Here is a 15659-nt window from a genome sequence, read left to right as displayed (position 1 = left end):
ATACATTCAGGAAATATTCAAAAAGATAAAGTCAACAGGATGGATCAGATACTAAGGATGGAGAAAGAGGCAACAGGGATAACGTCTACATTTCTGGATGTTACAGTTGAGAAAGTGATGCTTCCACTTGCAGATAATAGGGACACTTGAAGAAGGGCATATTTCACAGGTAGAGCTGTGGGTGGAGATTGAGTTTGCATTTGGATATGATTATTGTAGGATTTCTTAGAGATACTCAACTAGAGGGATAAAGTAGACAGTTGGATAAGTGGGTCTCAAGCTCAGAGAAAAATGTGAGCTAGAGGTAGAAATATACAATTGACTCTTAAACAACGTGAATTTGAACTGTGTATGTCTACTTATACACGGATTTTTTTCAATACACAAGTATGTCATGAGTGCATAAAATATATGTAGATACTAGTGTATTTTATCATTTACTACCATAAAATATACACAAATCTATTATAAAAAGTTAAAATGTACTAAAACTTACACAGACAAACATTTCCAGACCATCCACAGTCAAGAGAAATGTAAACAAACATAAAGATGCAGTGTTAAATCATAACTACATAAAATTAATGGTAGTATATACCGTATTACTGTAATAATTTCATGGCCACCTCCTGTTGCTATTTTGGTAAGCTCAAGTGTTGTATCTGCTTAAAACACTCTATGATGTTGTATCTGCTTAAAACACTGTATGATGCTCATGAGCAGTTTATCTCTCCAGTAACTTGCCTATCCCAGTTAAAAGATATCTCTGGTGGTTCTCACATATTTTTCATCATGTTTAGTGCAACACCATAACCCTGAGTAACACCATGAGAATCATATGAAGTGCCACTAGTGATGCTGGATCCTAAGAAGCAGACAAAAGTCATGACATTAAGAGAGAAAGTTGAATTGCCTGATATGTACTGTAGATTGAGGTCTGCAGCTGCAGTTGCTCACTGTTTCAAGATAAATGAATCCAGTGTAAGGACCACTGTGAAAAGGAAATTTGAGACACTGTTACTGCAACTATGCCATCAGGCTTGAAAACCTTGCACTTTTTGTGAAATAAATTCATCTTGTATTGAAAATGCAGCTTTTATGTGGGTATGGGATTGCAATAGAAAGGCATAGCTATAGACTCTAATGTGGTTCCAGAAAAGGTGAAGTCATTATCTGACAACTCAAAGCAAAAGGAAGGTGGAGGATCTAAAGCTGGAAAGTTTAATACCAACAGAGGATGGTTTGATAATATCAGAAAGAGATTTGGCTTAGGAAATGTCAAGATGGCCGGGCGCAATGGCTCACGCCTGTAATCCCAACATTTTGGGAGGCCGAGGTGGGTGGATCACCTGAGGTCAGGAGTTTGAGATGAGCATGCCCAACATGGTGAAACCCTGTCTCTACTAAAAATGCAAAAAATTAGCCAGGCACAGTGGCGGGCACCTGTAATTCCAGCTACTCAGGAGGCTGAGGCAGGAGAATCACTTGAACCTGGGAGGTAGAGGTTGCAGTGAGCCAAGATTATGCCATTGCACTCCAGCCTGGGGAACAAGAGAGAAACTCCATCTCCAAAAAAAAAAAAAAAAAAGAAAAGGCAAGATGACAGTAGAGTCAGCTTCTGCTGACCAAGAGACAGCAGCAGACAGATTCCCAGACACCATTAAGAAAATCATTGAGGAGAAACATCTGCCTGAACAGGTTTTTCGTTTGTTTGTTTTGTTTTTTTGAGATGGAGTCGGGCTCTGTCTCCCCGGCTGGAGTGCAGTGGTGTAACCTTGGCTCACTGCAGCCTCCACCTCCTGGGTTCAAGTGATTCTCCTACCTCAGCCTCCCAAGTAGCTGGGATTATAGGCATGCGCCACCACACCCAGCTAATTTTTAGATTTTTAGTAGAGACGGGGCTTTGTCATGTTGGCCAGGCTGTTGAACAGGTTTTTTTTTTTTTTTTTTGAGAGGCAGTCTTGCTCTGTTGCCCAGGCTGGAGTGCAGTGGCGCGATCTTGGCTCACTGCAAGCTCCGCCTCCCGGGTTCACACCATTCTCCCGCCTCAGCCTCCCAAGTAGCTGGGACTACAGGCGCCCGCCACCACGCCTGGCTAATTTTTCGTATTTTTAGTAGAGACGGGGTTTCACTGTGTTAGCCAGGATGGTCTCGATCTCCTGACCTCGTGATCCGCCCATCTCGGCCTCCCAAAGTGCTGGGATTACAGGCGTGAGCCACCGTGCCCGGCCTGAATAGGTTTTTAATGTAGATTAAAGTGCCCTGTTCTTGGGTGGCGGGGGGGCGGGTTGAAATGCCACAAAGGACATTTATTAGTAAGGAAGGGAAATGAGCACCAAGATTTAAGGCAGCAAGGCTAACTCTAATGTTTGGTGCAAATACAGTCAGATTTATGATCAGAACTGCCATTATTTATAAAGCTACTAACCCCCAGGCCTTGAAGGGAAAAGATAAACACCAGCTACCAGTCTCTTAATTGTATAACAAGAAGACCTAGACAATGAGAACCTTTTTTTCTGGATTGGTTTCACTGATGCTTTGTGCCTGAAGTCAGAAAGTACCTTGCTAGTAAGGGACTGCCTTTAAAATTCTTTTAATGTTGGGCAATGCCCCTGGCCACCCAGAACCCCGTAAGTTCAATACTAAAGGTGTCAAAGTGGTGTACTTGCCCCCAAACACAATGCCTCAAATTCAGCCTCCAAATCAGGAGTTCATACAGACCTTTACAGGCTCATTACATAAGCTAATCTATGGAAAGGATTGTCATTGCTATGGAAGAGAACCCCAGTAGAGAGAATATCATAGAAGATGCCATCATTGTTATAGAAAAAGCTCTGAAGGCCATCAAGCCCAAAACAATAAATTCCTGCTGGAGGAAACTGTGTCCAGATGTTGTGCATGACTTAAGATTGACAGCAGAGCCAGTCAAGGAAATCATGAACGAGATTGTGGGTATGGCAAAAAAGATAGGGAGCGAAGTAATTTCAAGATACGGTGCTTGGAGACATTCAAGAGCTAGCAGACACGACTGGACGCGGTGGCTCACACCTGTAATCCCAACACTTTGGGAAGCCCAGGCAGATGGATCACTTGAGGTCAGGAGTTCGAGACCAACCTGGCCAACATGATGAGACCCCCCCCATCTCTACCAAAAACTTAAAAAAATTGGCTGGATGTGGTGGCATGCACCTGTAATCCCACATGCCACCTTCTCTTGGGAGGTGGAGGTTACAGTGAGCTGAGATTGTGCCGCTGCACGATTCCAGGCTGGCCGACAGAGCAAAACTCTGTCTCAAAAAAAAAAAAAAAAAAAAAAAAAAGGCTAATAGACACTAAACCCAAGAGTTAGCAGAAGACAATTTGATAGAAATGAGTGCTTCCAAACTAGTGCCAAGTGATAAGGAAGAAGATGTAGAAGAAGCAGTGCCAGAAAACAAATTGACTTTAGGCAATCTGGCAGAAGGGTTCTGATTATTCAAGACTGCTTTTGACTTATTTTATAACATAGACCCTTCTATGATATGAGCACTGAAACTGAAGGAAATGGTGGAAGAAAGATTGGTACTGTATGGAAACATTTTTAGAGAAATTAAAAAGGAAAAGAGTCAGATGGAAATTATGATGTGTTTTTATAAAGTCATACCAAGTATGCCTGCCTCTCCTGCCTCCTCCTCTACTTCCTCCCTGCTTCCACCTCTGAGACAGCAAGACCAACTCCTCTTCCTGTTCCCCATCAGCCTTCTCAATGTGAAGATAATAAGGATGAAGACCTTTATGATGATCTACTTCCGCTTAGTGAATAGTAAATATATTTTCTCCTCTTTATGATTTTCCTGATATATTTTTTCTCTATATTACTATATTATACAGATATAGTATATAATACATACACAAAATATGTGTTAATTGACTTTATGTTATCAGTAAGGCTTCTAATCAACAGCAGGCTATTAGTAAAGTTTTGGGAGAATCAAAACTTATATGTGGATTTTTGACTGTTGCGGGGTCAGAACCCATAACGCCCATGTCGTTCAAGGGTTACCTTTACACCTTTAGCTGATAATTTCCAGAGTTCAGGATTGAGGTCCTGGCTAATAATATAAATGTGGGAAATGTCCTTATATATATAGTATTTATTACTGTGAACTTGGACGAAATCACTTAGGGAAGGAGTAAATATAGATAAGAAAAGACGTTCAAGGGTACTCCAAAATATTTAGAGATCAAGTTAAAGAGGATCCAGCTAAGGAGACTAAGAAAGAGTAGCTAGAAAAGTAGAGGACTGAAAGACAAGAAGGATGTTTAGAAGCCAAATGAAGTGTTTGAGGAACAGGAAATAATAAACTCTGTCAGATGCTCCTGGTGGGTCAGGTTGAAGACTGGGAATTCACCATTAGATTTAGCAATGTGGAGGCCATTGGCAAGTTTTATAAAGCAGTAAGAATGAAAACCTTGAAGTGGGTTCAAGATAATAGAAGGGAAGGAATTTGAATTAGTGAGGTTGATACTATGTGGTTTTGATTTTGTCTCTAGTAGCAGAGGGGTATAGAAAGAAATCAGTCACTACTTAAGAGGGCTGAAGAGGAAACACTGACTCCAGAAGAATGACCAGAAAGAAAGCTGAGTAGATAGAGATTTTGCTGGTGCCTCACCATGAACCTCATGAGACTCAATGAAGGAGTCAAGGAGAGGTGGTCAGATTAGGGAAGGAATGTTGCTCTCTGAGGATAGAGTCGAGGTAGTAAGAAATGCATTGGTAATCATTGACTCCTTGAGGTTATGTCATACAGTGGATGAAGTCTTGATATAATTAATCTTCATGCCCAGACACTGATAGTGGATTTCTTTTTTTGAGACGGAGTCTAGCTCTGTCACCCAGGCTGGAGTGTCTGGCACTCCAGATCGTGCAATGGCACGACCTCTACTCACTGTAACCTACACCTCCTGGGTTCAAGCGATTCTCCTGGCTCAGCCTCCCAAGTAGCTGGGATCACAGATGCCCTCCACAACAGCTGGCTAATTTCTGTATTTTTAGTAGAGACAAGGTTTCGCCATGTTGGCCAGGCTAGTCTTGAATTCCTGACCTCAATTCATCAGCCGGCCTTGGCCTCCCAAAGTGCTGGGGTTACAGGCATGAACCACCACACCCAGCCTTACTCTTTATTATTTTAAAGTAAATCCTATACATCTTATAACTAAAATCTGGTTTCTTGGGGGTTGAACCTGGTAGAACAAAGCTTTAGCAAGAGTCATGAATCAAAAAAGAGAAGGCACAAATAAAATAATATTAGAGATAAAAAAGGTACAATAAAGGCTTCAAAATATGTGAATACATTGACACCCTTATGCTAATAGTTTTGAAAATTAGAAGCAAAGGTACAATTTTCTAGGAATATGTAAATTAACAACTTACCCAGTTTACCCAAGAAAAATTAAAAATATTTATTTACATTGATTATCCAAACATTAAACATATGATCTCAATGTTAATATATGTAGGATAATCATTTCTGGTACATATTTATGTGCTTTAATCAGTTTTTTAGCCTGTCCCATGGTATTACTGATATCTTTCTGAAAAAAATATTTTTAATACAGTGTTATTTTAATTTTTCTCATAAAATTAGCTCTAGTCTTGTTTAGAGTTGCATTTTATGCCTTATAAATTTGAAGTTAGATCTTCAATTCTTTTTTTTTTTTTTGAGTCAGAGTTTTACTCTTGTTGCCCAGGCTGGAGTACAGTGGCACCATCTCGGCCCACTGCAACCTCTGCCTCCGGGTTCAAGCAGTTCTCCTGCCTCAGCCTCCCAAGTAGCTCGGATTACAGGCACGCGCCACCATGCCCGGCTAATTTTGTATTTTTAATAGAGATGGGGTTTCTCCATGTTGGTCAGGCTGGTCTCGAACTCCAACCTCAGGTGATCCGCCCACCTCAGCCTCCCAAAGTGCTGGGATTACAGGCATAAGCCACCATGCCTGGCCTAGACTATAACATTTTTTAAAGAGAAAAATGTTAGGTTCTAAGGTACTTGGCAGGCTCAGAGCAAATTCTACTAGCTGGGAGAGTCATAATTTTTAAGAATTTGTTTTAATTGAAATGAGTAAATACTTCAGCCTCAGTATTTTTATAGGTTCTGTCTTTTTATCTCCATTCATGGTACCCTTCTTCAATAATAGGGTCTTCACTATTTTTAAGGACAAAATTCATCAAGTTGTCTATGATTCTTTTGGATGTTTCACAGATTTTAAGCCTATTCTTTTATTTCATTCTGGTAGAGAACGTAAATTTATACAATTAAAAATGGGAGTTCTATCAAAAGATTCTTCCCACAAGTCAAGATATTTCAAAGTACAGTTCCAGAATTTTAAAATGAAGTCATTCACCATTCCAGCTTTTCATGTGCAATTTGTTCAATTCTTATTTGCTTTTGTAGGGATAAATTTCAGTGTCTTCTTGTGCATAAGTTTTGTTTTCATGAATTGCATTTCACTAAAAGCTTCAAAAGCTTAAGTTGAATGCTTTGATTAAAGATGTCTGTTTTCAACTAAATGCAACTAAGATTTAGAGGACTTGTTTCTGATAATAATAATACCATTATTACAGTAGGACCCTTAGGTTGTTTTACAGGGTCGCTCTTCAAAGGCTTACAGATTTTAAAACCTAATCATTCCAAGCAGAGGGAGAAAGTATGTCCTGCAATGCTAGTATTTTTAGTGTATTTAATTAACATTGGTTTGTGCACTGCTGAGGTGGGAGGATTGCTTGAGGCCAGGAAGTCTAGTAGTTTTTGTGTATTTAACATTGATTTGTGTGCAACTGAGGTGGGAGGATTGCTTGAGCCCAGGAGGTCAAGGCTGCAGTGAGCCGTGGTAGGGCCACTGCACTCCAGCCTGAGCAACAAAATCCGAAACAAAACATGTTTTTTCCAAAAATTCTGTTGTTCTGCAATTCTAGATATAAATAAAATCTGAAAATTTGACAAGTATGGCTTCTTTTTTGTTGATATGTTATCTTGCAGCTAATTTGGACAGAATCATGAATTGTAATTCCAAATTCAAGTACTTTTGTGTTTCACAGGTTTCCTAATATAGTAAAAACATTGATTTTTCTGGCTGGGTGCAGTGGCTTACGTCTGTAATTCCAGCACTTCAGAAGGCTGAGGTAGGCGTATCACTTGAGGTCAGGAGTTCAAGACCAGCCTGGCCAGAGACCAGAGATGGTGAAACCCCATCTCTAGTGAAAATACAAAAATTAGCCAGGTGTGGGTGGCACGTGCCTGTAATACCAGCTACTTGGGAGGCTGAGGCAGGAGAATCACTTGAACCTGGGAAGTGGAATTGCAGTGACCCGAGATGGTGCCACTGCACTCCAGCCTAGGCAACAGAGCAAGATCCTGTTTCAAAAAGGAAAAAAAAAGGAATATTGATTTTTCCTACAGCATTGTAGAAAACAATAAAATTAGTATGTAGTTATTTGATACAATAAAGGATAAAACCATTTAGAAGAAAATTTAGACTACTCTGAAAGCACTTCTTTTTTTTTTTTTTTTTTTTTTTTTGAGACGGAGTCTCACTCTGTGGCCCAGGCTGGAGTGCAGTGGCCGGATCTCAGCTCACTGCAAGCTCCGCCTCCCGGGTTCACGCCATTCTCCTGCCTCAGCCTCCCAAGTAGCTGGGACTACAGGCGCCCGCCACCTCGCCTGGCTAGTTTTTTGTATTTTTTAGTAGAGACGGGGTTTCACCGTGTTCGCCAGGATGGTCTCGATCTCCTGACCTCGTGATCCACCTGTTTCAGCCTCCCAAAGTGCTGGGATTACAGGCTTGAGCCACCGCGCCCGGCGAAAGCACTTCTTTCACAGGACTGCTTAACTCTATTTCCTGTCAAAGTTTGTATTTGTATTACTGTAAAAATTAAGAATTTTATCACTGGTGTTAAACTTTTCAAATAAATTTACATAGAATCCCCAATGATGTCAGATATTTCACTTTCAGCAGAATGAACTTCCAGGTTTACTTTGTTTCCATGAACTGAAGAGTAAACTAAACTATTATTGGAATTAATATGGGTGATTTTCTATTTAAAGCTCCTGATGACATTGATATAATACTTTTATCATTTAACTGTTTGAAAGTTCTTTTGCTGTCCATGGCCATACCACCCTGAATGCACCTGATCTCATCCAAAATTTCTTTTGATAATGGAGACAACCCATTAACAGTCACTTTGCTTTTTTTCTTTTTTCTTTTTCTTTTTTTTGAGACGGAGTCTCGCTCTGTTGCCCAGGCTGGAGTGCAGTGGCACATTCTCGGCTCACTGCAAACTCTGCCTCACGGGTTCACGCCATTCTCCTGCCTCAGCCTCCCCAGTAGCTGGGACTACAGGTGCCGCCACAACACCCGGCTAATTTTGTATTTTTAGTAGAGATGGGGTTTCACCGTGTTAGCCAGGATGGTCTCAATCTCCTGACCTCGTGATCCGCCTGCCTCAGCCTCCCCACTTCGCTTTTTATGCTAGGACCAGAAAACTTGGAATGAAAAGTGAACAAAATTATTTTAGAACAACTGACATTTCTTTTCATGCTGCACTGTCCAATACAGTAGCTACTAGACACATGCAGCTATGTAGATTTAAATCAATTAAGGTTAACTTCATTAAAAATTCAGTTCCTCTGTCACATTAGCCACAATTGCTCAGTAACCAGGTATAGACCATTTTCATCACCTCAGAAAGTTGTTTTGGGGAGCACTAAGTTCTTAGGAAGAATCATGCTTCACAAGATATAAACTCACCTTCTGCAGGAGTAGAATCACAGTTTTCAGGCAGCCTTCTTAAGATAACTACTAACTTGAATAGATACTGATTCTTCTTTGGGACTTTTTTCTCTTCTAATTTTCCTGTGGTTGGTGTTATCACTATAGTGTCACTATAGCCCCATGGTAAATGTCAACTAACATTTTATTCAAGTTATATTTTCATTATCAACTTTCCTGAGCAGAAATTTAGTATTTAATCTTTTATTAAATATGTACTTGATATACTTTTTAGCTCGTTGCCACTGAAAGGGTTGTGTTGGTTTTTATTTTTTTCCCAAAATTTAAAAAGCATAGCAATCAATAAAATTAATATGTAGTTATTTGATACAATAAAGGACAAAACCATTTAGAAAAACATTCAGACTACTCTAAAAGCTCTTTAGAAGACTGCTTAACTCTATTTTCTGCCTTTATTTCTTATTAATTTCACTATATTTCACTATAATTTTCCATTGGTCCCACCAACTGGCACCTATAACTTTGTACATCTTCTCCAGTGCACCTGCTGATACACCAAGAAGCCCATCGAGGCTGGGTGTGGTGGCTCATGCCTATAATCCCAGCACTTTGAGAGGCCGAGGTGGGTGGATCACCTGAGGTCAGGAGTTTGAGACCAGCCTGGCCAAGATGGTGAAACCCTGTCTCTACTAAAAACACAAAGATTAGTTGGGTGTGGTCGCGCACGCCTGCAGTCCCAGCTACTTGGGAGGCTGAGGCAGGAGAATCACTTGAACCCAGGAGGTGGAGGTTACAGTGAGCTTTGATAGCACCACTGCACTTCAGCCTGGGAGACAGAGTAAAACTCTGTCTCAAAAAAGAAAAAAAAGTCCATCGGAACAGAAACGTGAAATACTTCTCTCATCACCACTGGGACTGAAAGAAGTAGCTATCCCTAGGGTCTTATGTCTCAATTCATTCCGTTTTTTACTGACATATTGGCACTGAAAGGATTTGTTAGTTACATTGCATCAGGAAAGTGTAGGGAAAGGGGAGATAGTTTATCACTAGTCATTTTACAGATTTAACCATGTGTTATGTGTGTTATATTACTAAATGAGACCATGGCAGAAGCTGGAAGTACAAAGAAGGGGTCTGCCAAACCCACCCTAGCCTTTTTTTTTTTTTTTTTTTTTTTTCTGAGACACTGTTGCGCTCTGTTTCCCAGGCTACGGTAGTGCGATCTCGGCTCACTGCATCCTGTGCCTCCTGGGTTCAAACAGTTCTCATGCCGCAGCCTCCGGAGTAGCTGGCATTACAGGTGTGCACACCACCATGCCTGACTGATGTTAGTATTTTTAGTAGAGTTGGGGTTTCGCCATGTTGGTCAGGCTCCACCCTAGCCAATTTTGATGCAACTAATACTAATATTGAGAGGTGACAGTGTGCTAGCAGCCCTCACTCTCCGTGCCTCCTCGGCCTCAGTGTCCACTCTGGTGGCGCTTGAGGAGCCCTTCAGCCTGCCACGGCACTCTGGGAGCCCCTCAATGGGCTGGCCGAGGCTGGAGCCGCCTCCTTCTGATTGCTTGTGGGGAGGTGTGGAGGGAGAGGCGTGGGCGGGAACCAGGGCTGTGCACTGCGCTCAGGGGCCAGTGCGAGTTCTGGCGGGCGTGGCCCCGGCCTGGGTCTCACACACGGAGTGGCCGGCCGGGGCCGCCGGCCCAGGGCAGTGAGGGGCTTAGCACCCGGGCCAGCAGTTGCGGAGGTTGCGCGGGGTCCCCCCGCACTGCCGGCCTGCATGCAGCACGCTAGAATTGTCTCTGGGCCTCAGCCGCCTTCCCGTGGGACGGGGCTCGGGACCTGCAGCCCGCCATGTCCGAGCCCCCCATCCATGGAGGGCTCCAGCTCGGCCGGACTCTCCCCGACGGATGCCGCCCCGTGCTGCTTGGTACCCGGTCCCATCCACCGCCCAAGGGCTGAGGAATGCAGGCGAGGCTTGGGACTGGTGGGCAGCTCCGCCTGCAGCCCAAGTGCAGGATCCACTAGGAGAAGCCAGCTGGGCTCCTGAGTCTAGTGGGGACTTGGAGAACCCTTGTGTCTAGCTCAGGGTTTGTAAATACACCAATCAGCACTCTGTCTAGCTCAAGGTTTGTAAATACACCAATTGGTACTCTGTATCTAGCTAACCTAGTAGGGACTTGGAGAACATTTCTGTCTAGCACTCTGTGTCTAGCTCAAGGATTGTAAACGCACCAGTCAGCACTCTGTGTCTAGCTCAGGGTTTGTAAATACACCTATCAGTACTCTGCGTCTGGCTCAGGGTTTGTAAATACACCAATTGGTACTCTCTATATAGCTAACCTAGTGGGGACTTGGAGAACTTTTCCTTTTAGCACTCTGTCTAGCTCAAGGATTGTAAATGCACCAATCAGCACTCTGTCAAAACAGACCAATCAGCTCTCTGTAAACTAGACCAATCAGCTCTCTGTAAAATGGACCAATCAGCAGGATGGGGGTGGGGTCAGATAAGGGAATAAAAGCAGGTTGCTGGCGCCAGCAGTGGCAACCTGGTCGGGTTACTTTCCACGTTGTGGAAGTTTTGTTGTTTCACTCTTTGGATCCATGCTGCTTTTAAGAGCTGTAACACTCACCGTGAAGATATGCAGTTTCACTTCTGATAGCGAGATGACGAACCCACCAGGAGGAAGAAGCTCCAGACATGTCTGAAGGAACAAACTCCGGACACACCATCTTTAAAAACTAACACCGTGAGGGTCTGCGGTTTCATTCTTCAAGTCAGCGAGACCAAGAACCAACTAATTCCAGACGCAATATGTTTTAAAGTGAAAATTCCTGGACAAATGCCAGGCCGATTGGACAGATAAACCAGGAGCATCCCAGGCAAAATGAGACTTGTGGTCCTCCTGTCTACTCCCTATTGAAGGCAGCCTAACCACCTTACTCTGGCATTAAGATTATTCTAAATAAGTGACCTAGACTTCATTTTCTTTTTCCTTTCCTGGCTTGTGTGCTCCAGGTAAACTCCCCCGTGCTGTGTTAACTCTATTTTGGTTCATGTGATTTTCTCTGGAACTGCCCTTGTCACCAGTCTTAGCATATCTAGTCCTACTTGTTCTTTGACTTCCCAGTGTAAATACCATCTTTCTTATGAACCTTTTTGGTTTTCCCAGGTGAGAAGTAATCTTTTTCTTTGGAACATCCACAACTCTTTGTATAGTTTTTTTTTTCTATTTATTATATGTTATTTTTCTATTTTATTACATAAGTTATATTTTGTTTTTACTTTTTTGTATATATATAGATAGGGCACATACTAAATGAGTAAAAGCATTTGGAAGATGAGAAGTTTAAAATAAGATAGATACAGATGGCTATTTGAAACATATTTGGATAGTTGAGCTCACACATCTATTCATTTATTAATTCAACCAATATTTATTAAGGTTTCTGTCAGAGACTGACTGGTGCTAGGGATACAATGGTGGGCAAGGAAGATACGGTCCGTATTGTTGCAGAGATTATATGCCCATCTATCTTACATTCTTACAAATAAATGATTTTATGCTGGCCAAGCAGGGTGACTCATGTCGGTAATCCCTTGACTTGGAGAGGTCAAGGCAGGCAGATCCCTTGAGCCCAGGAGCTCGAAACCAGCCTGGGCAATGTAGGGAGACTCTGTCCCTACAAAAAATAAACAAATTAACCAGCCTGGTGGCATGCGCCTGTAGTCCCAGCTACTTGGGGAGCTGAGGTGGGTTGATCGCTTGAGCCTGGGAGGCGGAGGGTGTAGAGAGCTGTAATCGTGCTACTTCCTAGGCAACAGAATGAGACTCTGCCTCACAATTTTAAAATTTTATGCCAAAGAAGAACTAGAGTATTAAACTCATATTTTATTTTATAGAAGAAAATTAGCACTTTATTTTTAAGGTTTATGTGTGTAAAATGAGAAAAAATACTGGCTAATGTCTTCATTTTATGAAAAAGTGGTAAATATAGAGGTAGCATTCCAAAAAACTAGTATGTATGAAACTAGGTGACTTGTTTTTTTTTTTTTCCCCCCTTGAGAGAGAGTCTTGCTCTGTTGCCCAGGCTGGAGTGCAGTTGTGCCATCATGGTTCACTGCAGCCTTGACCTCCCAGGCTCAAGTGATCTTCCCAGCCTCCCAAGTAGCTGGTACTACAAGTACACGTAACCATGCCTAGCTAATTTTTAAATTTTTTATAGAGACTCTCTGTATTTTCGAGGCTAGTCTCGAACTCCTGGCCTCAAGCATTCCTCCCACCTTGTATTCCCAAAGTGCTAGCGTTATAGGCATGAGACACCATGCCCGATGACTTTAATTTGTGTCTTTTCTTCACAGTTTTATTGTGACTTGTGGAAGTGATGGTGATGTGAGGATTTGGGAAGACTTGGATGATGATGATCCTAAGTTCATTAATGTTGGAGAAAAGGCATATTCATGTGCTTTGAAGGTAGTAAAAACAGTTATATCAATTGATATGAAATGATACTGGCATGTGATTCTTATGCTTGAGTGAAAAAAATATTTTTGAATATAGATATACCTTGTTTATCTCATGAAATAATATTTTTAAATGCATGATAATGCCATAACTTGCCCTACCAATTTTTTTTTGAGGGATGTGAAAAAACATTTTTGAATATAGATATACCTTTGCTTTTTTTATCTCATGAAATAATATTTTTAAATGCATGATAATGCCGTAACTTGCCACACCAATTTTTTTTTTTTTTTTTGAAATGGGATATTGCCATGTTGCTCAGACTGGTCTCAAACTCCTGGGCTCAAGCAGTCCTCCCAGTTGAGCCTTCCAGGTAGCTAGGACTGTAGGTGCATGCCACCATACCTAACCACCCCAAAATTTTAAAGGTAAACTCTGAGTGGTTTATTAGAAGAGATTAATGGACATGAATGGTGAACCAATTAAAATAAATGCAGGAAAATAATACTTTCAAGAACAGTTTAAATGTTCCCTTTTTTCCTTTAAGGGAAAACTCAGTAGTGGTTTTAGCTCACTGCTGTGGTTTGAATGTGTTACCCCAAAAGCATGTGTTGGAAACTTAATCCCCAACATAACAGTGGTGGGAGGTGGGGTCTACTGAGAAGTATTGAGACTATGAGGGCTCTGGCCTCATGATTGGATTGATGCCACTATCTCAGGAGTGGGTTCATCATAAAAGGGTGAGTTTGATCCTCTTGCTCTCCCTCTTGCCCTCTTTTTACTCTTCCAAGATGGGATGATGCAATAAGAAGACCCTTGCCAGATGCCAACCCCTCAGTCTTGTAGTGTCCAGCCTTCAGAATCAAGAGACAATAAATTTCTGTTCACTATAAATTACCCAATCCGTGGTATTCTTATAGCAGTACAGAACAGACTAAAACACCTACTGATTCAGATAACTTAAGGAATTGTTCTAGAAAAGGGAATGTTTCATTAACTTTCCCAATATATGTTCATATATGTTTCTGATGTTTTGTGTAAGGCAAATATGGGAATGAGATGTAGGTTACTTGGAGAATGAAGACTTATTCAGAAGGACTTTGGAAATTAAATTTCTATAAACCCCTAAGCTTTTCATTCATGATGACTTTTAATTTGAGTGTATTGTGTTTAGGTAGAAAAATCTTTCCACAGAATTCATATTTTTTCCAAACCCAGGCGCATTTAAGGTAGATTAGATGGTGTTTAGATATTCTTTTTAAAATGATCATATATAATTGGAAAATACATTCCCAGAAGAAAAAACATAAATGACCAACATACATTAAATATAAGCTAAATCTTACTAGTAAGCAAAGAAGTGCAAATTTTAAAATTGGATTTTTTTCCCCATAAAATTGGCAAGGACGAAAAATATTGCTAATCCCAGTAATAGTGAGGGCTTTGAGAAGTAAATATTATCACACACAGTGTCTGGATATATAAGTGAGAAACTTTTTTTTTTAGAGCAAATTGATACCATATATTAAAATTGGAATGGACACAGTCATTTTTGGCTATTTTCAAGTTTATGTGGAAAAGGATATTAGTAAAAGCGCAATTCATAATAATAGCAAACGTTACAAACAATTGAAGGGTCTTTCAATTGAGAAGTTATTTTATAAATTTTGGTAGAGCCATATAATGGAATACTATGCAGCCACTATAAAAATAGGGTATCTCTATTTATTTTCATCTGAAAAGATATTTATAATAAGTTGAAAATAAGTTTACAATAAGTCGAAAAAGAATGAGATTCAGAACAGTTAATATAGTGTAGTCTTATGTTTGTTAAAATAAATAAATACATATATATACACATACACACACACACAAACACACACGAATATAACAAAATTAAGAAGACTTAACCCCTAAATGTTAATGGAGATTACTTCATAAAATAAGGAACTTACCCTCTGCTCAGGATACTTTTTTTTTTTTTGAGACGAGTCTCTACTCTGTCACCCAGGCTGAAGTACAGTGGCAGATCTCGGCTCACTGCAAGTTCCGCCTCCCAGGTTCACGCCATTTTCCTGCCTCAGCCTCCCCAGTAGCTGGGACTACAGGCGCCAGCCACCACGCCTGGCTAATTTTTTGTATTTTTAGTAGAGACGGGGTTTCACCGTGTTCGCCAGGATGGTCTCAATCCCCTGACCTCATGATCCGCCTACCTTGGCCTCAGGATTACAGGCGTGAGCCACCGCACCCGACCTTTTTTTTTTTTTTTGAGACGGAGTTTCATGCTTGTTGCCTAGGCTGGCGTACAATGGTGCGGGGTCAGCTCACTGCAACTGCCACCTCCCGGGTTCGCAGCCTCCCACCCAGCTAGGTGCCCACCACCATGCCTGGCTAATTTTTTTGTAATTTTAGTAGAGACGGTGT

At 41.3% G+C, this 15659-nt stretch overlaps 1 protein-coding gene across 6 annotated transcripts in view; it reads left to right on the top strand.

The window, feature by feature from the left end:
- WDHD1 (WD repeat and HMG-box DNA binding protein 1) overlaps positions 1 to 15659 on the top strand; it is an 85000-nt gene that overhangs the window by 1661 nt on the left and 67680 nt on the right. For all 6 annotated transcript variants that reach the window (XM_077941042.1, XM_015143729.3, XM_077941041.1 and 3 more), the window contains one exon: positions 13133 to 13244. In XM_077941042.1, coding sequence (XP_077797168.1) covers positions 13133 to 13244 — 112 coding nt within the window. The remainder of the gene's footprint in view (positions 1 to 13132; positions 13245 to 15659) is intronic.

The sequence above is a fragment of the Macaca mulatta genome, chromosome 7 (assembly GCF_049350105.2).
Source record: "Macaca mulatta isolate MMU2019108-1 chromosome 7, T2T-MMU8v2.0, whole genome shotgun sequence".
Classification (NCBI taxonomy): Eukaryota; Metazoa; Chordata; class Mammalia; order Primates; family Cercopithecidae; genus Macaca; species Macaca mulatta.
Note: the sequence above shows the minus strand (reverse complement) of the source record. Positions and strands in the feature narration are given on the sequence as shown.